We start from the raw sequence: 24,605 nt of genomic DNA on the forward strand, positions 1-24,605 counted from the left end.
AAAAATCAGATCTATTCTTTTTTATAGTATTCAAAATTTTGTCTTATAAATTACATCATATGAAATAATCATACAATTTTACAAGATATTTTCCAAACATCAGATTAAAATAGTCTAATTTATATATATGTGTATATATATATTTTTTGAGACAGGGTCTCACTCCGTTGTTTGGGATAGAGTGCAGTGCAGTGACATGATCATAGCTCACTGCAACCTCACACTCCTGGGTGTAAGCAATCCTTCTGTCTCAGCCTCCCGAGTAGCTAGGACTACAGGTGCATGCCACTGTGCCTGGCTACTTTTTCTATTTTTAGTACAAAGGGCGTCTCACTTTTGCTCAGACTGATTTTGAACTTCCTGAGCTCAAACAATCCTCCTACCTCGGCCTCCCAGAGTGTTAGGGTTACAGATATGAGCCACTGCACCTGGCCTAATTTATATTCTTGACCTTGGTCAGAGTGAACTTAAACTATTCTGGATAGAATATGTCTGTCCTATTAGTCTATCAGATTTTTTTGATGAATTTTAGAGTATATTTTCTATTTGCTATCATCATCTTTTTACCATTAATATAGCATAAAAACTCAGCTCTCACATTTACTACAGTAATCTTTATCATAACTCATCTGTAACTTTTTCTTTAGAATTAAAAATTAAATAGAGAAGCAAGCTGGGAGTATGGATGAGGAAGAAAGTATGAAATAGTAAACTGAGAGGATGGAAAATGACTAGATTTGGGAAATATAGTGTGATAGTTGAGTAACATTAAAGGCCTGCTTGAGGTTAGTGGTTGGATTGAGTGTGTTTTATAGTCATGACACATGCAACAGAGTTATTTTAACTGAGATAAAATCAATGTCTAATAAGTAGATGTTCTTGTTAATATTTAACTGCAGGCTAAGGCTTGATATTAGCCTAAAGAGTTGGAGAGTATCCATTTTCAAACACCTAATTGAGTTGTGACTACATCTTTTTATTTTGTGGTTATTAAATTATGCTTATCTTATCTGGAAGGGTATGTGTAAACTCCAGAGAATCATCTTATATTTCTATTTATACTGAATATTGAAGTTCTACCTGGACTCATCGGTGACCTGACATGGTTAGCAGGTATTAATATTTATTAACAGTGTGCATGTTTAATATTTATATATACTTACAGGTAAAATTAGTGTTTAGTGAGTACAAGATGTATACCAGGAGTTATGCTAAATATAATGCTGTTTCTGCTCTTAAAAAGCAGCTCTATAAAGGCAGGATTTTTATCTTCTTTTGTTCACTTATATATCCTAGACCAGTGCCTTGACAATAATTATATCTTGAATATATGAGATTTTCTTTTTGAGGCAGTGAAGGAATATTGTTACTTTCATTTATGGAACTAAGACTGATACCATACTAAGCACTTTACAGTATATTTATCTCATTTAGTCTTCGTGATATCCCTGTGATAGATTCTATAATTATCTCCATTTTACATATAATTGAGATTTAGAGAAGTGCTATTGAGGTCACAAGCTAGCAAATGGTGGAGTTGAGATTTTGAGCCTGCTTTCTCTGCTTTCAGGGCAATTGCTTTAAACTCTGCCATTTCAGTTAAGATTCTTTGGATGCGAGTTATAGAAATAAACTTGAACTTGATTAAACAAAAAGGAAGAATTTATTATAAGGATACAAGGGCGTCTTGTGAAAGTCAAGGGCTATGCATCTAAGCCCAGGATGGGACTGGAATCAGAAACTGAACTCTATCAGAACTCAGAGAGATCTCTTTCTGTATATTTTCTTTGTTTTCTCAACCCTTCCTCTTCTTTCCTCTGCCTTCCTGTGCTTCTGTAGCACCAGTCACCCACAGAAGTCACCAACAGGTTATCTGAGTCCCAGTTCCAAGTTGGCAAGACTGGCCAGGGTTGTGTCAGGATGTTCACTCCTGCGTCAGTGGCTATATGGCTATGGGTTGGATTCCCAAAGTGTGACAGTGAATGCAAAGGGGCCACCTCTGTGGGTCTGAGGATAGCTCTTGAGCTGGGTAGACATCATAATGACACAGTGACGTTCTGTCGAGTCAATTGTTTTTTAAAACTAGTCTATGACATTTAATAAATACATTTTTACATCACAACTCAATGTTTTTTAAGATGAGACCAAACCACACAATACTTAGTCTTGCTGTATGTGAGACAGTCTCATATTTTCTCTTTTTCTCTTTCATTCAAGAAACTTTTGGTTACAACCCATTAAGTTGAATTTACAGTCCAGTAATGGACTGTGGGTTGTGACCTACAAATGGAAAAACCCTGTTTCACCATACACCCCGAGGAGCCTAGCTGAAAAGATGTCCTTTGTTATCTAGTCTGTGGCACATTCTTATAAGTGAGACTGCCTTGTAGTAAAATAACTTAGATCATTTGAGTAACTGAATCTCAACATTGACCTACTACTTGTATTTTAGGGGAAGAATTTGCTAATAGCATTTTTCAGAGTCAATTAATACTCAAATTTATTTCTATTGATGATGACCTGTAAAAAGAAAAGATGAGTAAAAATCTCAGTGCTCAGATCATGTCCTATTTTCCTATTTACCTTCTTCAAAAGCACTTGTGGTAAGCTGCAAGATACTTAACATCACATTCTTTCTTAATAACTGCATCTCTGAAGCAGGTTTTGATGTTTATTTTTATAACTTCAAGGGAAAGAGAAATGAGAATCTCAAATTCTTATTTTCACTTAAAAAAAAAAAAAATTTGAGGCCAGAGAACTGAAAGTACCAAACTAATCCTCAGTAGGCCTTATCTTAAGGTTTTATTTCTGAAGGCAAATAATAAATAATTTCATGGTTATTTGGTGATTTTAATCATATAAAACATATCAAGAACTTGAAAATAAGGTAAAGAAAAACACATTTGGCCAGTCTAAATCACATCAAATAAATCCCATGATACTTAGCCCTATTTACTGAAGGAATGACTCAATTTATTGTAGCATGAGGAAGGCTGAGTCCAAAGTTCCACTGGGCAGTAGGAGTGGGAAGGGCAAACACTCATTCATTCAGCAAACATTTGTTGTGTTCCTTTTATATAGGGAGTTTGCATTTGTATTTTCCTCCTTTCTAAGAGGAGAAGGTAGAAATAGGGATTTCATTTTCAGAGCTACAAAGTCTGTACTCTGGCTTCTGGTTCTAGTTCTTGTTTTTTTTTTTTTTTTTTTTACTCTGGCTTCTGTCATTTCTACTTATCATAAAGAAACAGTTTATTGTTTATTTTTAATCACTACCAAATTGGCAAATATTAATAGAAAATAATAACCCTTCGCTGAGATACAGATGCTGTAATAGTTAGTAGGGTTCACTCACTATCTTTTTATTTCCATGTAGCTTCACCACAGTGAGATTTTTGGAGTCTCTTGATTCTAAAGTAATGGTAAATTGGTAAATGCCAAGGACCTCTACTGTATTAGAATCTAATTAGACTTTTCTGATGTTTGAAATGGAAGCCTTGTTACTGAAATTCTTATGCAGCTATGGAGAGAGAATGAATCTTTTTCCTTCCCTTTTGCTCCAGGTGCTTGGAGATGGGAGGAGAAAATCTGAAAGGAATGGTCCTTTGCTGCCTCCTTCCCCATCTTCTCACAACATCCTGTAGTTGTCTTTTAAACACAGAACTTCGCCTACTTCTGCATAGTCATAACCCTCCTCCCATCTTCCTTTGTCTAAAGGATAAAATTTCTCTCACCCTTTGAAGTAGAAGATTTATGCCTCTTAAATCTGAGGGGCTTAAAACTTTTTCAAGCCCTAGCTGGGTCGTTCTCATTTTTGGTTCAGCACAATTCTTTTTTTAATTTAAAAATTTTTATTTAAAAAAAGATTTTTTTGGCTGGGCAGGGTGGCTCATGCTTGTAATCCTAACACTCTGGGAGGCCGAGGTGGTAGGATCCTTGAGTTCAGGATTTCGAGACCAGCCTGAGCAAGAGTGAGACCCCGTCTCTACTAAAAATAGAAAAAAAAAATTAGTCCAGCATGGTGGCACACGCCTGTAGTTCCAGCTACTTGGAGAGCTGAGGCAGGAGGATTGCTTGAGCCCAGGAGTTTGAGGTTGCTGTGAGCTAGGTTGACATCACAGCACTGTAGCCCGGGCAACATAGCCAAGACTGTGTCTCCCTCCCCAAAATTTTTTTTCTTTTAGCATTTAGGTCTTAAGCACAGACTTTTTTGTGGTAATTTAGTAACCGTGCTAGTCTTGGTGGGACAGGGACAAAGAAAGGACATTAGAGATTAAGGCTTCTCTTACCTTTAGTGCCCTTTTATTTAGTTCAGAATAAATACACACCTTCTCTAACATTATTTGTCATGGTGACAGATAGCAGGATGTAATCTATTCTGTCTTTGAGGAGAAGTTTTTAAGAGAAATGCTTCTTAATATATTCATAACGTAAAAATCATGATCTCATTCAAAACTTTGAGAAGATTCTTTTACCCAGGAGAGGGGGAAAGAATTTCTTTCTTTCTTTCCTCAGTGGCCCTAGACCCTTGCTTTTCAAGCTAAAACTGTAAGAAGGTCAGCTGTATATGATAACTGGAGCTTTTATAATATTATACTTGAATTTCTATTTAAACTTTTCTGTGGGAAAGTGTATGCAGGGTGCCAAAGTGATTTATAGACCAACTTTTGGGGTTTGCCTGTGTTCTAAAAAGCAGGATATTTGTTTTTTTCTTTGAAACTAGAAAGACTAGAATATGTGTTTGGCAGTGATCATCATTTGGATTGGTTTTCCCTTTCCTAACCTCTACTTCTATTGTATTATTTTGTGGGAAGAACTTAGTCCTATTTCTAATTTTAAATGAAGAATAAATTTTGAAGAATTATTAAAATACTAAAAAGATCTGCTGAGGCATAGATAGCATAAGTTATATTCAAAAGGAGAATTAATTCTGGAATAGCTTTCACATAATCTCATTGCTTTTTTGATGTCCTCAGAAATGTTATATCTACTTCATACCCTTTGCTTATGGTTGAATATTATTTAATTCATCTCCCTCAAGTGTTTCTCTATGATATTTATACTTGGTATAAATTTGTTGGTCAGTCTTTTTTTCATGCGACTAGACTTATTTTAACTGTTTTCTGTTTTAGGATTTCCTAACATTTTGTTTTCCCTTGGCAGTTACTTGAGTAGTAATATATTTGCCTGTTACTAATTAAGGTTTTTCTTTAATAACAGATTTATACCTAAAACTGGAAGATGTGACCCATAAATTTAATAAGCCCTGTATAATGGATGTAAAGATAGGGCGAAAAAGCTATGATCCTTTTGCCTCATCTGAGAAGATTCAGCAACAGGTCAGCAAGTACCCATTAATGGAAGAGATTGGGTTCTTGGTGCTTGGCATGAGGGTAAGAATGATTATTAGTATGATATAAAAATTTCTCTTTGCATGTTTTTCCCTTGAAAATTATGGATGTCATTATAATACTAATGTATCAGAAGATAATGTATTTTCGAATTGGGTTGTCTATGACTGCCCAATGTGTAAACTCTATGAGGGCAGGAATTTTTTTCTTTTTTGTGCACTGATACATGATCAGTTTCTCAATAGTCCTGGCACGAAGTAGGTAATTAATAAATAAATGAACGGTAGCTGAACCTCAAGACTGACTGTGGCAATTTTGTTTTAAAGAAGCCTTAAGTTTAGGTGCAAACTAAATGTTAAAAGCAAATGTGTTATTATTTATGATTTTCCCATGAGAAAAGTGCTAAGTTTATATATTTAATACTTTTCCCATATTTTTAAAATAGAAAAGAGAAATTAAAAATTAAGTCATTGTTTCACATTTTGTGATTTAAAATATTTGCTTTGTTTGCACACAGTTCAGTGGATGTGCAATTTGAGTTGGGCCAAGGTGTACAGTTCTTTAGCTGATCTCAGCTAGAGTCCCTCATGTGGCTGCAGTCACCTGCAGGCTCAGCTGGGGCTAGATGGTCTACAGTGACCTCATTTTCATTTTGGGAAGTTGGTACTAAGTGTTGACTGGGCCTTTTTCTGTGTGGTTTTAACCGTCAGAAGGGTAGCTTGGGCTTTTTCATGTCACGGTACCACATTCCAAGAAGGTAAGAGCAGGAGCTACAAGGGTTCTTGAACTCTAGGTCAGGAAGCTGTTTGCTGTCCCTTCTGTGTAATTCTGTAGGTCAAAGTCTTGCATTTGGCCAGCCCAGATTGGTAGGGAGGGGGAATAGACTCCACTTCTGATGGTGGGGAGATGAAGTGACAACTCTAGTAGCAATGTGCTCAAGGGTGGGAAGAATTGTTGCAGCCATTTTGTAAACAATATACCACAGTCAAGAAGTAATGGGGAATAAAATCCTCTAAACAAATACTATGTCTTCTAGATGTGTGGTAGTAAAATTTGTGGATATTACCAAGTTCTTGCTTACCTATATAAGCATAATGGGTAGTTTTGAAATTCATGTAAGATGATATATGGATTTTCCTTTTTGAGTTTTAAATAGGAGAGCTAATAGGAAGCAATTATAGATGAATTGTTAGTGTGATGATAATAATAGCACAATTGAATTTGATACTCTGATTGTAAATAAAATCAGATAAATTGCTCAAGCAATTATTTCGTTTTGGAAAATTATAATTAAATGTGTGTGTATAGAAAAGGAAAAAAGGCAATGGAATAATGTTAAACAAGAAATAAACATCCCACAGGAATCTGGGCAACTATTAATATTTAAACATCCACTGTTTTCAGTTCTTTCACCCTCCCACTTTCTGTCTCTTAGCAGATGACTTTGCCTTCTGCTTCAGAAAAAATAAAAGCCTGAGAATTTCCCTTAATTTCCTGATAACAGATATATATATATATACACACACACACACACACACCCCTTATCTGCAATTGCTTTTATTCCTTCTTTACTCCTTCCTGTCACATTGAAGAATTTTCCATCCTCCTAAGGACAGCCCTTCCCTATGCCGCTGGATCACTTTTTCTCTTACCCCTTCAAGAACCTTGTATTAGTGATTCTCTCGTCTTTATTGTATCTTTAACTTCTCTCTCTCTTTACTGGCTCCTTTCCCTTTGTTTTAAATATGTTCAATTCACTCTCAATTTTTTAAAAAACAAAACATCAAAACCCCACCTTTGCCCTGCTGTGCTCTCTAGCTGCACATTTAACTTGTCTTCCCTTTACAACCAAACTGGTTCTTTCTGTTTCCTTATTTCTCACTCAGGAGTCAGCCCATTCCAATCTGGCTTCTCCCCTGTCATGCTTGACTCCTCACTAGGTTCCCTGATGACACTTTCATGTCACTAATTGCAAATGGCATTTGTTATTTCTGGACTCTCAATTCTATTCCTTTGATCTATATTGTCTGTCCTTATGCCAGTACCCCACACTGTCTTGATTAGTGTAGCTTTGGGGTAAGTTTTGAATTGTGAGTCCTCCAACTTTTTTCTTCTTTTTCAAGGTTTTTGGGTTTTGTTTTGTTTTGTTTGGGGTTTTTTTTTTTTTTTTTTTTTTCTTTTTTGGCTATTTTGGGTCCCTTATAATTCCACATGAATTTTAGGATCAGCTTGTCAATTTCTGCAAAGAAATGCCAGGTAGGATTTTGGTAGGGATTATATTGGATGTGTAATCAATTTGAGTTTCCCTCTTTTTGTTCTCATAGCTTCTTAAGATAGCACTTAATGTTTATAATTAGGTATTATGTACTTAACTGAGAAATGATATGATTGAAGTGTGAAATAATAAATGAGAATGATAACGTGAGTATAGGTTTAATTATACAATTCTAGAATATTAAAACTGGGAGATAAACCATGAGATTTAATTAGAGTAGTTTTAAAATAGTTTATTTCTTTGGTAAGTGGTAAATTCATTTCCTTAATCCCAAAATAGTGTAAATTGCAAGACTCACCATTGATTTAATAAAAAAGATTTACTGAGATATGTATTATACAAGAGGTAGAAACAAAATAGAGCCTGTAGGAGCAAGGGAGTCAAAAGAGGAGACTGGTGAGTGATTTTGGAAAGGTGGGTATTTAAACTGGCAACAGAGGACAATAATATGTGAAAAACTGCAAAGCAGAGCATATCATGAAACAGGCGTTCGTGTAAGGTGGCTGGACTATATTGTATACTTTAGGGGATGTATGTTATCTTAAAGTATCAGACTTAAGAGCAGTTAGTTCTGTATCGGCAACTTGCTTTGGGATTTAGTAGTTTTTCAAAGTGTCTTTGTGAATTAACTATTGTGTAAATTAAATATTTTTCCCACTTTTTATTGACTGTGAAACATATGCTATTTAATTGTAGGGCTTTATTATATTTATTTACCAAAAGTAATTGAAATATAATTTGTAGAAATTGACCTGAAATTTTTTAAAACATGTAATACAACATTTTAGATGATTTAATTTTATCTGTTTCAGAATATTTTTGGCAACAACTTAAATTTTTGACAAAGAAATACTCTTTTAAGAGAAGTAACATTTCCTAATTACTTGGAGAAAAAATACTTCTGTTTACATGTTTTCAGGGTGGGAGTGTAACTTTTGACTTACAAATATCTTTGCTGCTGGCCAAGAGTGGGCAGTGGGTAGAGATTGGAGAAACTCTCAGATCTCTTTCCATTCCAGCTTTAGTAAAGTGGGAATATCTAAACTCCTATTATGTTAATGTTTTGACCTCCTCAAATGAATCACAAATGTTTTTAATGGTATCTAGGATTATAAATCCTTCCCAGAAGATTTTCAATTTACTTTGTCCAGATCCATCAGAGGAATTACTATCTGTGGCAGCTATAGCTTCACAGAATGTATTTCTTAAATAATAAGACTTGAAAGTTAAAATTACTCCTTGATCTATGAACTGTAGAATGGATATTGTGTTAACAGACATGAAACCAATATTAATCTTTTTATACGTCTCTATCAGAGCTTTTGGGTGGCCAGGTATATTGTCAATGAACAGTAATATTTTGAAAGGAATCTTTTTTCCCTAAGCAGTAGGTCTCAACCGTGGGCTTAAAATATTCAGTAAACCATGCTATAAACAGATGTACCATCATTTAGGCTTTGTTGTTTCATTTATAGAGCACAGTCAGAGTAGATTCAGCATAATTGTTAAGAGCCCTAGGATTTTTGAAATGGTAAATGAGCATTGGCTTCAACTTGAAGTCACCAGCTGCATTTGCCCCAACAAGAGAATTAGCCTGTCCTTTGCAGCTAGGCATTGACTCTGTAGCAATGAGTCTTAGATGGCATTTTCCTCCAGTAGAGGGCTGTTTCGTCTACATTGAAAATCTGTTGTTTGATATAGCTTCATCAGTCATCTTAGCTAGATCTTCTGGATAACTTGTATCTTCTACATCAGCACTTGCTGCTTCACCTTGCACTTTATGTGATGGAGATGGCTTCTTTTCTTAAACCTCATGAACCAACCTCTGCTAGCTTCCAACTTCTCTTCTGCAGCTTCCTCACCTCTTTTAGCCTTCCTAGAATTGAAGAGAGTTAGATCCTTGGTGTGGATTAGGTTTTGGCTTAAGGTAATGTTGTGGCTGGTTTGATCTTCTATCCTGACCACTAAAGCTTTCTCCATATCAGCAGTAAGGCTGTTTTGCTTTCTTATCATTTGTGTGTTCACTGAAGTAGCACTTTTAATTCCTCTAAGAACTCTTGTTTTGCATTCACAGCTTAGCTGTTTGGCGCAAGAGGCCTAGCTTTCAGCCTGTCTCCGCTTTTGACGTGCTAAGCTTAATCATTTCCGACTTTTGATTTAAAGTGAGAAATGTTGCAGCTCTTCTTTTCACTTGAATGCTTAGAGACCATTATAGGGTTATTTATTGGCCTAATTTCAATAATGTTGTGTCTCGGGAAATAGGGGGGCCCAAGGAAAAGGGTGGAGGGGGGGGAGAGAGAGATGGGGGAACAGCTGGTCAGTGGAGCATTTAGAACACACAATAGTAACAACAAAGATCACTGATCACAGATCACCCATAGCAGATAAAATAATAATGAAAAAGTTTGAAATATTACAAGAACTACCAAAATATGACATAGAGTCACAAAGTAAGCACATGCTGTTGGAAAAATGGTGCCGATAAACTTGCTTGACACAGATTGCCACAAACTTTCAATTTTTAAGAAATGTAATATCTGCAAAATACAACAAAACAAGATACGCCTGTACAGTGAATAGTCTGCCTCTACACAGGATACCATATTATAGTTATTTTTTCCCAATATATCCTTCCAGAGATGTTTGAAACACACAAATACTACATATACATATTCTTTTATTACAAAACCTACCTTGAACACTGTTCTGTATCTTGCTTTTTTCTCCTTTATCGTGGAGATGTCTTCATAGTGGCACAGTATTATTATACTGTAATTTAGCCAGTTCCCTTAGATGGATCCTTTGATTTTTTGCTGCCTTTTGCAATCACAAATAATGTTACAGGGAGAAACCATAGACCTACCTCATTCTATCATTGTGCTAGCATATTTATGGGATGAGTTTTTAAAGGGGAATTGATGGGCTTATGTGCATTTATAATTTTGATAGATATTGGCAGTTTGCCTGATACAGAGCAGTGGTTTTCAACCACAGGCAATTTTTTCCCCCGGGGAGACATTTGGCAATGTCTAGAGATGTTATTTGGTTGTCACAATGAGGGAGGACGGGCTGTGCTCCTGGTATGTTTGAGAGCTGTTTGGTTTCTGTGAACTCTTCAGATCCTTAGTTCATTTGTGTATAAGTATAAACATGCTTTTTGTTCGTCATACAAATTTCAAATGTTCTTCTCTGTCTTTTGCTTTCTATGTGGCAAAAACCCTGTAAATATAGAAATGATAAATACTAAATACCCTGGCTTGATCATTACACTTTCTATGCATGTAAGAAAATATCACATGCACCTCATAAATATGTATGAATATTATATATCAAAAAAACCCATTGTGAACATTTTAAAAACATATTGTATGTGTTGGAAATTTCTGAGTTTTGGTTGGAAATGTCTACCCTGGCTATCAGTTATTCAAGGATTCTTCCATGTTTGGGGAGTTCCTTTTATTTTATTTTATACATTTTGATCTTTGATACATTTGGAATTTTTCATGGCATAAGGTATGAGGTATGAATACAACTTATTTTTTTTCAAATTGCTACTTACTCAGACTAACACAAATTTAATAAATAATGCATCTTTTCCCACTGAGTTAAAATCCCATTATCACATACTAAATTCTCACATGTATTTGATTCTAAATTCTCACATGTATTTGATTCTAAAGTATGTTTTAATGTCTGGGAGGTTGGTAAGATCAGTCCCACCTTTTTAATCTTATTTCGTTTTTCCTGGCTCTTATTTTTGTATGTGAACTTTAGAATTAATTTATATAGTTAAGAAAATTGTTGGTGTTTTTATTATAATCTCATTTTAGTTGTAGATTAATTTACATAGACTGGATATTTTTTATGATGTTGAATCTCTGAGAACATGAGTGTGTGTCTTAGGAATGTTTTAAAAGATGTCATTTTATAGCTCTTATACTTGGTTTATGGTTTTATTGTTGTTGCATTTTGTAAATGGGGTCTTTCAGTACATTTCTAACTGGTTATTTGTATATATAAAAGCTTATTTTCTATTTACTAATTTGTACTCAACCATCGTTTCAAATTTTTATTGTTTGTTTTCATTTCTCAGTTGATTTTCCAGTGTACAATCATTATCTACAAAGAGCAATAATTTTATTTCTGCCTTTCCAAGTTATTATACCCCTAATTTCTTTCTCTTGTTTATTTACATTTGCTAGTAATTCTGGAACAAGATTAGATAATAATTTGATAAAAAAGACATTGTGGTACAATACTTTTTGTAGAAGCTTCTTATATTAAAAAAAATGCTTCCTTATTTCCCCTTTATCACATTAACTGCCATGGGACTTGTATTTAACTCACACTAGTTTTGAGCACGAGGCTCGTGAAGCATATGTAACTCACATCTCTTCACCTTGGGAGCTGTGAGAACTATTTTCAAGTTGCTTGTAACTCACGCACAGAAAACAATAAAAACTAACAAATTTTTCATTAAATTAGGATCATTTTGTTTTTGAAGTTTTTATTCTGTTTTCATAATGATTACCCCATGGCCCCAAGGAAAAACATTACTTTCTAGTGTGGCAAACAATGTGTTAAACGTGAGGCTAACTTCTGGTGGATTGAGATAGATAATTTTATCATATTGGAAATATTCATCTATCCTTATATCACAGTTTTCTTTCCATCATTAGTAGGTGTTAGATTTGTTAAATGCCTTTTCAGCATCCATTGATAGAACTATATGATCATTTTCTTCTCAAATCTGTTAGAATGAATTATATGGGTAGATCATCTTTTACCCTTCAGTTGCTAGGATAAACCCCACGTGGTCAAGGAATATTCATGTTTTAATATTCACTGCTTTTTTTGACAGGTTTATCATGTTCATACTGATAGCTATGAGACACAAAACCAGCACTATGGAAGAAGCTTAACAAAAGAAACTATAAAGGATGGTAAGGATTAAAAAACTAGTGCTTTTATTATTGAACAGTTAATTCTAAAGTTATTTCAGTTTTAATTCTCCTTTGGAATACTGATTCAATTGATAATAAACTTGTTTTTAAAATGAAACTTAGATTCTCAAAATTGGATTAATCATATTCACTGGTTCATGATACACCAAAACCATGGGACCATGAATGGCTCTCTTTTATATTTTCACTTATTTCTTATTAATATACTTTTTAAAAAATAATGAGCATCCATGAACCAACCATCTAGCCCAATACTAGAACCAGAGTTGTCTTTAAATCATTTTTAAAATAAAGTAAATGTTATAGATCATAGTATATTAAAATTGCCTGTTACATAAGAGACTTAAAAATGTGTATTGTAGCATATAATGTATTTTTACCGAAATTTCTCATGTATAGTTGTGCCATATATTACAAGCTTCTAGAACTACATAATGAATAATCAAATGGCATTACACTGATTTAAATAAAGTCTGTTAACATACATGCTTCTAAAATACTTGTGGCCAAGATATTACAAAAGCAACAATATCCTAGATTCCTAGAAATAATATTATATTAGAAGTTTATTATTGAGAACAAATAAAAATTAGAAGAGTTATGGTTTGGTATTTGGTAATGGGTTGTTGATCCCATTAAAAATGATTTTATCTGGGTGTGGTGGCTCATGTTATAATCACAGCTATTGGGGAGGCTGAGGCAGGAGGATCGCTTGAGCCCAGGAGTTCAAGGCTGTAGTGAGCTATGATCGCACCACTGTACTCCAGCCTGAGCAGAAGAGTGAAACTCCTTCACTTAAAAAAAAAAATTGTTGTTGGCCCGGCCAGTGGCTCATGCCTATAATCCTGGCACTTTGGGAGGCCAAGGCTAGAGGATTGCTTGAGGCCAAGAGTTCAAGATCAGCCTGAGCAAATACAGAAAATAGAAAAATTAGCTGGGCTTGGTGGCATGTGCCTGTAGTCCCAGCTACCAGGAGGCTGAGTGAGGAGGATCTCTTGAGCCCCAACAGTTAAATGTTGCAGTGAGCTATGATGACGCCACTGCACTCTAGCCTGGGTGACAGAGTGAGACCTTGTCTCAAAAAAAAAAAAAAAAATTATAATTTGACTCAAGATTATAGATTTGCCCTTAAATGTGATTCTAACAAACAAGTAACTTTACTATGATGTCCCTCACGATAGCAAATGGAGGATATGTTGGAATTGTATTTCTCAAGAGAATAAATAGAGAGAAGTAAACTATTAGTCTACCAGTAATAAATTTCGTTTTTGTCTAAATAGGATATTTCACATTACATTAGTGTCATTTAAATGCTTTCTAATAAGAGCATCTTCACTAAAAATTGTGGTCTAAGTTCCTAATCTGACTAAAATTCTTAAAATTCTATAATTAACTGTTCACTTAATTTTAAAGGATGATGGGGAAAAAATTCAAGAATTTGATCTACAATGAGTCTATTCCCCAGGTGATAGCTGTTTCATAATTTGATCATAATCCTAATATTATTCTTTTTATAGGTGTCTCCAGGTTTTTTCATAATGGGTTCTCCCTAAGAAAAGATGCTATTGCTGCCAGTATTCAGAAAATTAAGAAAATTCTGCAGTGGTTTGAAAGCCAGGAGCAGCTTAACTTCTACGCAAGTTCATTACTGTTTGTTTATGAAGGTTCATCTCAGCAAACCACTACAAAATTGAATGACAGAACTTTGGCAGAAAAGTTTTTGTCCAAAGGACAACTGTCAGACACAGAAGTACTGGAATACAATAATAACTTTCATGTGTTAAGTTCCACAGCAAATGGAAAAATAGAAGCTTCAGTAGGCAAAAGCTTGTCCAAGATGTATGCTCGTCACAGAAAAATGTATTCAAAAAAGCATCACAGTCAGACTTCATTGAAAGTTGAAAATATGGAGCAAGACAATGGGTGGAAAAGCATGTCACAGGAACATTTAAACGGAAATGTACTTTCCCAACTGGAAAAAGTTTTCTACCATCTTCCCACTGAAGAGATTGCAGAAGTAGAAGTGCGAATGATAGATTTTGCTCATGTGTTCCCTAGCAACACAATAGATGAGGGATATGTGTATGGGCTAAAGCATTTAATTTCTGTACTTCAAAGTATTTTAGACAATTGAATCCTTTGCAGTCTTTTTAAGGGGTGGGCCAATCATAATGAAGAGCAGCAGTCAATATCTCTGTACCTGTAATGCTATGTACAAAATTTGTATTGTGAGTCAACATTTTATTTGTCTTTATACTTTTGGAAGAAAGGTTAACTTTTTTATAACTTACTCAGGAAAACTAATTATTTGTTCAGTAGAAGACTATGAAGAATAAAGAAACTTAAGAATGTTAAGCAGGGACGTGGTGGTACTTGGCTTACACATCTAATTTGACTCAACAAAATGTAAACCATTATTCAGTCCTTAAGAGTTTAGTTAGCTTTCTGTAGCCAATTTATCATGAAATCTCTGTCCACCCAACCTTGAGAATGAGCCATATCTAAATTATTGCTCAACTATTAGAACACCAATAGAAATCTAGAAAGCACAGGTTGATGTTGTCTGTATTGCTATGTATGAAGTTATTAAAACTGGAGAAAATTCTACTTCAGAAATAAGTACTGTTTAAGTTTTGCATTAAAAGTTCAGACCAGCATATCAAAAGGTGCTTCTTAGTGAAATGATTTAAAATTGTTGCATTCTAAAAGCAGGTTTTCCCTTTAATTTTCATTTTTGTATATATTTCAAAATATTATGCTTCATGAAAAAGATAATTGACGTGGACAAAAACAACAGCAAAAATCTTGAAATTAAGGGCACTAATTATTCTCACCAGGATTAGGAGAAGAAAGAAGTTATTTGTAAGGAACAAAATATTTTTCTTGTAAAATCTTTCATTTATGAGAAAATTGGAATGTATATTTACTACATTGTGAAAAGTGGCATAAACTGTGTAATCCTTTTTTCTCTAACTGCATCTTCAAAAAGGTGAATGATCGAAGCTTTGTTTATTTTTCTTTTAACTTTTGAGGTTTTTTTCCTTTCAAATTAATATATTTTTATGTCCCCTTTTAATTAAGCAGTAGTATAAATGTACATTGCTAAAAATAAATGTTTCTCAAAATTCTCTAAAATCAGTGAAAGACAGCATCCAATCATGTGTTATCAAAAGTACCATGTGTAAATTAGTGCATCGTACAGGGTTTGGTACGTATCTAAACCCACCCTTCTATTTCACTCTTATTCAAAACGGGTTTATATCATATTCAACAGAGAAATAATAATTTACTTCATGGGGGCAAGGGAAATGTTACTTTTCCTGGAACAATTAGATTTGTAAGTTTTATCTTTGTTTCATAGCCACCACCTTTAAAAAAAAATAACTAGTTATTTGTCATTGAAAACATTTAAAACTTTGAAAGTGAATTTTCAAATACAGTTGATGTTAATGCTGTCACTACTTGCACTTCGATTCACTCATATGTCTAAGTAGATTAACAGTTTCGCCATATTCCTGGAAAATGTTTTAGAATTGTAAATTATCAGACTTTTTTCTCCTCTTTTTTTTTTTTTTTTTTAGAGTTACAAATTAAACTTCTAAATCCAAATGCCTTTGTTGTGGTGTGGAGAAAAATATTGCAATTTTATGTTTATCTTACCTTCCCAACTCTTTCTGGGGGTACATTGCAACTACCTGAGTCCAAACAGAAGTACCAGATGCTTTGTGAATTCTATGCTTAGTAAATCAGTTAAACCAGAATAACTTTAAAAATCATATGCATTTTGTTATAGCAAAATTTGATTGCTTTTAATTTTTCATTTAGAATCAGCGTAAGAATTTTTCATAAAGACTTCATATTTTTCTCCACTGTCTAAATGGGTATTGGCTATAGTTTTTTTTGGGGGGGCGGTGGGAATGAATCTCAAGTCATAAGTGACAGAAAATTTTTGGATTTACTTTTTTTCTCTCACAATTTAGACTTTTGTTTTTTTATTTGGGTAATGGTTCAATAAATCTTAAGTTCAGATAATTTAACACTATTTTGAATCTTAGGAGGATTTTTTGTATGAGATGGTATCAGCCTATGTACAATGAATTTAATAAACAAGTATTATCAGATTTTTTTGCACATTTTAGCTCAATAAAGTCTGAATTAACTGTTCCAGATTTTCTTTATCTGTATTTGGAAATAACAGTTTTGTAAAATTGGTGTCTTTTTGATACAATAGATCATATTTTGTTTTGTTTTAATAAAACAAGAAGCGCTTTTATCTTTTGTTTTTCAGGGAAGGGATTAACATTTAATTCTGTGTTTACATTTTTTATCACTGTTATTCAATGCTCATTTTATGTTACTTTATAAGTAAACATACATGTAACAGAATAAGTATCTGTTTATGTAATCTACATGTGACTGTTTTACTATATAATCCAGTCATTTAAGATTATGTTGAAATCTACCACTGTGGGAATGAGTGATCACTATTCATGAAGCATAGTTGAACAGGTAAATGTTTAAGAAATAAGCATAATATGGGTATAGTTTGGGTTAATAGAATTATCTTAGTAATGATTTTAGTGTATTTCTTATGAAATACACTCATCTAAAAAGGACTTTAGGAAATTGTGGATGTGAATAATACATTTCTCTAATAAAAATTTAAATTGTATAATAGTTTTATAATAAAGTATTTACGTTAATTGATATTTTAATATGGATGGAAGCTGCATAGATTCAAATAAATTAAAATCAATGATAAATGCTAAATATTTTATCTAAATAGTTTTTCAAGAAACAGTTATGAAAATGTGTATATTAAATGGCTCTAACAAGCTTGTGGTATTTCAACTCAGTACTCTTTGTTTTATGTGTCTGGAAAGATTGTACTTACTTTGCCTCTTTACGCTACAATTTGCTATTGTGGGGCTCTAGACTGTGTTCAACTGAATAAGAAATTTTTTTTGGAATTTTGATTGCGTGTAATTTAGTATTTTATGATTTCCAAGATATTCTTCATATCATGTCTATAAAGTCTCTATATCAAATTTATAACATCATCTAAGAAAAAGGAATTAATTTCCATAGATGTTTCAGTTGCAATTTTATTTTTTGTTTCATGCAACTGAAAACTTTTGCTTCTAGGGTTTGGAATATTGTCGAAGATGTAGGGTGAAAGAAAATGGTAGAACAATGAAAGAATTTTATTGGTGAAATTAGAGAAATCATGTCCACTATTATAAAGCATTGTCATCATTTTAGTACATTTTCTCTTAGCAGTTTGGCATTTTATACTCTAAAACTTGATTTACTTTACAAGTTGTTTACAATGCTTTGTAATTATCTTTCTTATCCAGTGCCTTTAACCTTGATTTGATACATTTGTAGCCTGAGTTATTTTATTACATCCTGTAATGTTTTCATAGCCTAGGAGATATCAATTTTTTAAAAAATTGTATCAATCTGGTTATCTAAAGAGATAGCAGTTTGCTTTGGGAAAACAAGTAGGATTGCCTTTGGAGGTCAGCTTCTTAGTTAATTCAAAAATATTGGATGTATACCACGTGCCAAGCATTTTTAGCCCCCCAGTATACAGTGTGAACCAATCAGACAAGGCCCTAACCATTTGTCACATTCTGTCTAGATGGGGTGGGGTTGGAGGCTTAATTAAAAGAGAGATATAGAGAAATATGCATTTGAAGATAATAAAGATAACTAACATTTGAGTTTGTGTAAAGATAAAGTAATAAGTATTGAGATGAAGCAAACAATAGGTTAGAAATTTTGCAGCATTGTAACCTCTATTTGACTTCTGAGTGTGAGTAATAGTTATAAATAGCATTAAAAAAGCCTTAATTTTTCACTTTTTTTTTTGGTAAAGGTACGTTTACTTAGATCGTCCATTTAGAGTAGTGTTTAACATAACATCACTGTGAAAACATTATATATTCACAAGCAAATTAACTGCACATTTTTTATTTTACAATTTAGTACAAATCTTTTAGGCCTCCATCTTATTTTCAAATCACTGGTATTTTAAATTTGACAATGAATATGAAATTACTTTTTGACTTAGAGTGATTATATTGTTACTAAAATACTTAATATTTTAGGAAGGTTGGGCCTCTATCTTTTCTTGAATTAATATTTAAATTCTCATTACTTAATAGCCTCTGGTAAGTGCAAATAGTACTCATGCAATTAAACAAATCACTATATGCTTTCAAGAATTTTTGAAAATTTTTAAATTTTGTCATCGTTGGGGTTAAATTTTGGCCTGGTGTTCACTTACAGTATATATTAACAGTTTATGAAGTGAAATAGTCTTAAGTATGATGTATGATGCACCTGCATATAAATAAAAATGGTGTGCACAAAGACACTTTACTATGGGAACTGTACTGGAAGATTTATGAAAGCATGTGAAATTGCACCTAAAATTGTGTTATTAGTGACTATAAGCAGCAATGCTTAATTTATTGTACTTGATGAATGAATGTACTTAGTCTAGTCAGTTATTTTGGTTTAAATGTCTAAATAATGTCTTTAGTTTTTTTTAAATGTGTTTGTAATTTGTACTATTGGGGGTATTCTTGGACTGCAGGGGTTATTGTCATTGTGTGATTTGTGTTTTTATTTTATAGAATCATCTAATGTGATACTGATTTTTATAATTGATATTTAGATAATTCTAATAACTGTATATTTGACCACCTATTAAAATGTTTTACATTGGAGCTTTTTTTCATTAATTGTAACATGCTATCAAACTCATAGTGGTTTAAAAATAACACATTCAATAAGTACTTGAGTACATGTTATGTACCAGAAACTATAGGAATTATCAGGGTCTCAAAGATGATTAAGACAGGGTGTTAGTAGAAAGAAGCACACACATTGAAAATGATAAAGTAGGAAAATTATTTAGAATGAATATTTTTTCTATCATATGATCTAAAATCTTTGGAATCAACCTAGTAGAAGTGGACAATAGGAGAAACAAATTGACATGGCTGTGAAAATATATACTATAATTTTAAAACTTAAGAAGTAGGTAAGATTATTTTGTGTGTGTATTTAGTATTTCATGAGTGAGTTGTTACCTAATCAGCGACCAAATTATTCTTTTCATGATTAATTTTAAAAAGGGCACTGTTGAATACTTTCTCTTTTACCAGGCACTATATTTGACTTTGGAGATTTTTAAAAGTTGAGTAAGATTCAGTACCTGTTCTCAAGATGCACTGCCTGGTTAAGAGAGAAAGCCATGTACATGTGAGATAAAATGTTACTATCTTTAGTTAATAAATTGATACTCCGCAATATCCAGCAGGGTTGTGAAGTGAGGGGACTCCATTCTAAAAGCAAGAGGTGGAAGAGGGTGATTCCTAAGATCATAGTGCTCAAGAAGCTTGTATTGAATTCCCTCTTAGTGCCGGCTTCTGTGTGTATGCTGTGGGGAGGAGCAAGACTATGTGAAGTAGTTTCTTTCTCTGTTCTGGTTAAGACTGGCTGCCTAACTGCTGAAAGTAACAGAGAATCCCACTGCTAGTCCCCAAGTTATAGCTAAGTTTAAAAACTAAATAAAAGCTGAAGGGAAATAAAAGTGAACGTAATCACTCAAAATTTTGTTCACATGCAGATTGTGATTAAGTAGGCCTGGATGGGTCTGTGATGCTGATGGTCCCTGGACCACGCTTTGAGTGGCAAGATTTGCAAAAAGGTGGTGGTGGTAGGATGTGCAGTAGAACTTGGACCACTTTGAGCACAGACCCAACCAGAGCTGTTTGAAGGCCAAGAGAATTCTGGCAACTGAGAAAGAAATGGGTTTAGAATATGAGAGGACACAGCCAGCAATGGCTCAAAATACCAATCCGTGGCCATTCTCAATTGGAAGAAAAGTTCATCAGTTACGTCAGGACACTACCTCCTGCAACAAGTTTTGGGAGTCTTGTAATAATAGGCTTGTCGTTAACTTGTGCCACTGTCCTTTTTCTTCTGTGTGAATGGTAAGTATTTTGCCAACTTGAGCAAACATTCTGCATATGCTTAATTATGTTGTATTTGCCATCTAACAACATTCAACAGATGCTTTGGGCATAAATGATATGGTACAATTGGTTCAGATGCCCTGAAATGTTGGAAATCAAATCCATATGTTTCTAAGAGAAGTTAGGAAGGCCTTTAAAATTGTTATTTAATACAAGTTAATATAATTTGACAAAGTGCCTTGGGTTGGACACAAGGAAAATGATGAGTGTGGAAGCATCACGTGGACATTTGTTAGTCTATGGAGAAATAAACAGTATCACCTGATACATTTTGAAGATCATAAACTTATGGTGAATAGGCTTAATCCATAGCTTATGAGGCTTGGATCCAGTTCAAAAAGCATTCTCATATTTGTAAAGAAACTGTAATTCCACAGCTTTTAGTTCACATCAGTCTTAACTTCCATTTTCCACTCCCTGTAGACATTGGCCCTAACCCACTCAGGTCATGTCAGAGGCAGAGAGGACAATGTAAGTACAAGACTAGCCTGATCACTCTGTGAGCAATTATTTCCGCGTAACACCTCAAAATGTGAGTGCCTTAACAACCCCCTTTATTATTTGTATGGATCTACAAGTCTGCTGGGTGGTTCTGCTGATGTGCTGGCAGTTGGTGACTTCTGTGTCTACACTTAGCTGGCAGGTCATGGGGCGGGAGGCGGGGACTGGGTCTGGGATAATGTGTCTCTTCCATCCTTTCAGCAGGCTAGCCCAGGCATTTCTCTTAGGTGTAATAGGGGTCCCAGAGAAGAAGCTAAACGTGCAAAGAGGTTTCAAGCTTCTGTTTGAGTTAAGTTTGCTACTGTTGCCAGGTCCAGAGTCGGCATGGGACAGCACTGCAGAAGGACACGGACACAGGAAGCACGGTGGAATCCACCACAGGCTCCATCATCAGGTTAGCTCACAGAGCACCAGGAAAGTGAGTCTTGTCCTGGTTCATGGCTTCATCAGGCAGCAGTGTCAGAACAAGTCAGACAATGTGGGTATTTAATTCTGCAGATAAGAAGAGAAGCAGCAGCAGGACAAGCGGCATATGCAAATTTAAAAATTCCTTTTCTTGTTTTTTTTTTTTTCTTTCTTTCCTCTGGGTTTCTATCCATTATGTCCCCTAGGTAGAACCCACTAAGCAGTCTCACAATGTTGCCATCTTCCATTTTAAACTACTAAGTTACGGTTTGGAGAGTGGTTTGGTATCCTAAGCAGTCTTGTTTTATTCATGAACCTTTTTCCATAGTGATCTTGCCATTTTGTATTTCACCATTCTAGTTGCACCACATCTTCACCAACACTAGGATGGTCAGTTTTTAAAAAACTGGGACATTCAAATAGATGCGTGCAGTAGTAGCTCATTGTGGTTTTAATTTGAATGTCACTAATGACTAATGATGTTAATTTTTTTTTTTTTTTTTTTGAGACTGGGGTCTTGCTATGTTGCCTAGGCTGGTCTCAAACTCCTGGACTCAAGCAATCCTCCTTTCTCAGCCTCCCAAGCAGTTGGCATTACAAGTGTGCACCACTGTGCCCTGTTTAATGGTGTCATTTTATGTGCTTATTTACCATCTATATATCCTCCTTGGGGAAGTGTCTGTTCAACTCTTTCACTATTTATTATAGGCTATTTTTTTTTTCTTGCTACCATTGAGTATTAGGAGTTCATTAGACATTCTGGATACAAGTTCTATATCAGATATGATTTGCAAATATATTCTCCCAAAATATATTCTCCCAGTCTGTGGATTGTCTTTCATTCTCATTATAGAGAAGACATTTGGTCTTCTTTTTGAAGACTAGAAATTCTTAAATTTGCAGAGGTCTAATTAATGATTTTTTTTTTTTTTTAAGACAGAGTCTTGGTCTGTTGCGTGGGCTAGAGTGCCACGGTGTTAGTCTAGCTCACAGCACCACAAACTCTTGAGTTCAAGCGATCCTCCTGCCTCAGCCTCCCGAGTATCTGGAACTACAGGCATGTGCCACCATGCCCAGCTAATTTTTTCTATTTTTAGTAGAGACGGGGTCTCTCTCTTGCTCAGGCTGGTCTTGAACTCCTGACTTCAAGCAATCCTCCTGCCTTGGCCTCCCAGAATGCTAGGATTACAGACGTGAGCCACCACGCCTGGCCAAATTTTTTCTTTTATGTATGGTATATCTGATGCTATATCTAAGAAATCTTTGCCTATTTTAAGGTCACAGAGATTTTCACACCACGATTAAATCATCTTTTATGATTCACGGATTCTTAATACATATATATTGAATGAATAATTGGAATTACATTCCTTACATTTTTAAAGCACACAGCTCCATATTGCAATGCCTTTTTTTTCCTATGTAAAACGTTTTTATGCTAAAATTTATTTTTCTTCCAGTTCTTACTGGGTAGATGGGAGAGACTGTGATCAAATAGTTTAACAGCTTTGCCGAAGGTATGAGGAACTTGGGTACAAACCCGGACACACCATAATTCAAAGAGAGTCAGGGTCTAGCCACAAATTGGGTCTATTACATTATTAGGGATACGCTAAGGCATGCTAGATATTTTTTCTAAACCAGGAAAGGGTATTAATTACATTTTGAGAAAAGTTTTAATGGAGTTTCTGTAGTTTAGTGGCCTTTCTTCTAGCGAAAATATTTTGACCTTGTATAATGAATGGTCCAGTGTGTTCTCATAAAACAGTAGCATCATAAAAAAAAAAGGCCTTAAATAGTAATTGAACAAAAATAGAAAAAAAAAAATTAGGCTGTATTTCCACATCTGTAAAAGTTCTATCTTATAATGAAGAAATGAGCTGCTTCTGCATAAAAATTTGCAACTCGAGTGTTACTATAGCCATTTTCAGCCTTTTCCCCTCTTTTTGATCCTTTTCCTCTCTTCATTGTTATGGTTCTGTGAATATAGGCCACAAAGGAGTCTCAAAGGGAAAAGAGAGTGGCAGAAGGAAAATAGCATCTTTAGGAAGAATCTTTCTGAGGGAACCAAATCTGAGGTGAGACCAAGAGATTTATGAGACACTCAGAGCCACACTGTGGGCTCCACAGCCTGGATCATCTCCCTCCTGTGGGCCAGGCCGGCGGGTGGTGGTGGTGGCGTGTGCGGTGGAAGCATCCAATGCCCTGACTTCAAGGGCACATGGGCTACCAGGCAGGCAGATGCACAATCAGATCAAGTCAGTACATGGGGCCACTAATTGTCTATTTTACAGATGAGGAAACTGAGGCTCAGTCTTATGAATTAACCTCATCTGATATATACAGTTAGTATTAGGTTGGTGCAAAAGGAATTGTGGGTTTTAGCATGGTTGAAATTTGCCATTTGATATTAGAATACGTTCTTAGGCTGGGCGCGGTGGCTCACGCCTGTAATCCTAGCACTCTAGGAGGCCGAGGTGGACGGATTGTTTGAGCTCAGGAGTTCAAGACCAGCCTGAGCAAGAGTGAGACCTCGTCTCTACTAAAAATAGAAAGAAATTATATGGACAGCTAAAAATATATATAGAAAAATTAGCCAGGCATGGTGGCGCATGCCTGTAGTCCCAGCTACTCGGGAGCCTGAGGCAGGAGGATCGCTTGAGCCCAGGAGTTTGAGGTTGCTGTGAGCTAGACTGACGCCACAGCACTCTAGCCTGGGCAGCAGAGTGAGACACTGTCTCAAAAAAAAAAAAGAATACGTTCTTAATGCACATTTCTCGCTTTATGTTTTTTTGCTAATGACTTATTACTTGCTGTTTATATTTATTTTAGACTATGGAAATTATGTTAGACAAAAAGCAAATTCAAGAGATTTTCTTATTTGAGTTCAAAATGGGTCTTAAAGCAGCAGAGACAACTTGCAACATCAACAATGCATTTGGCCCAGGAACTGCTAACAAACATACAGTACATGGTGGTTCAAGAAGTTCTGCAAAGGAGACGAGGGCCTTGAAGACGAGGAGCGTAGTGGCCGGCCATCAGAAGTTGAAAACGACCAATC

The 24,605-nt window shown here is 34.8% G+C and overlaps 1 protein-coding gene across 1 annotated transcript in view; it reads left to right on the plus strand.

Moving 5' to 3' along the window:
* IPMK (inositol polyphosphate multikinase) overlaps positions 1-14,745 on the plus strand; it is a 36,156-nt gene extending 21,411 nt beyond the window's left edge. Inside the window, exons 4-6 of the mRNA XM_069460654.1 lie at positions 5,218-5,390; positions 12,485-12,566; positions 14,105-14,745. Coding sequence (XP_069316755.1) covers positions 5,218-5,390; positions 12,485-12,566; positions 14,105-14,721 — 872 coding nt within the window. The 3' untranslated portion in view covers positions 14,722-14,745. The remainder of the gene's footprint in view (positions 1-5,217; positions 5,391-12,484; positions 12,567-14,104) is intronic.
* The last annotated feature ends 9,860 nt before the right edge of the window (positions 14,746-24,605 follow it).

This window comes from Eulemur rufifrons, chromosome 28 (genome assembly GCF_041146395.1).
Source record: "Eulemur rufifrons isolate Redbay chromosome 28, OSU_ERuf_1, whole genome shotgun sequence".
Classification (NCBI taxonomy): domain Eukaryota; kingdom Metazoa; phylum Chordata; class Mammalia; order Primates; family Lemuridae; genus Eulemur; species Eulemur rufifrons.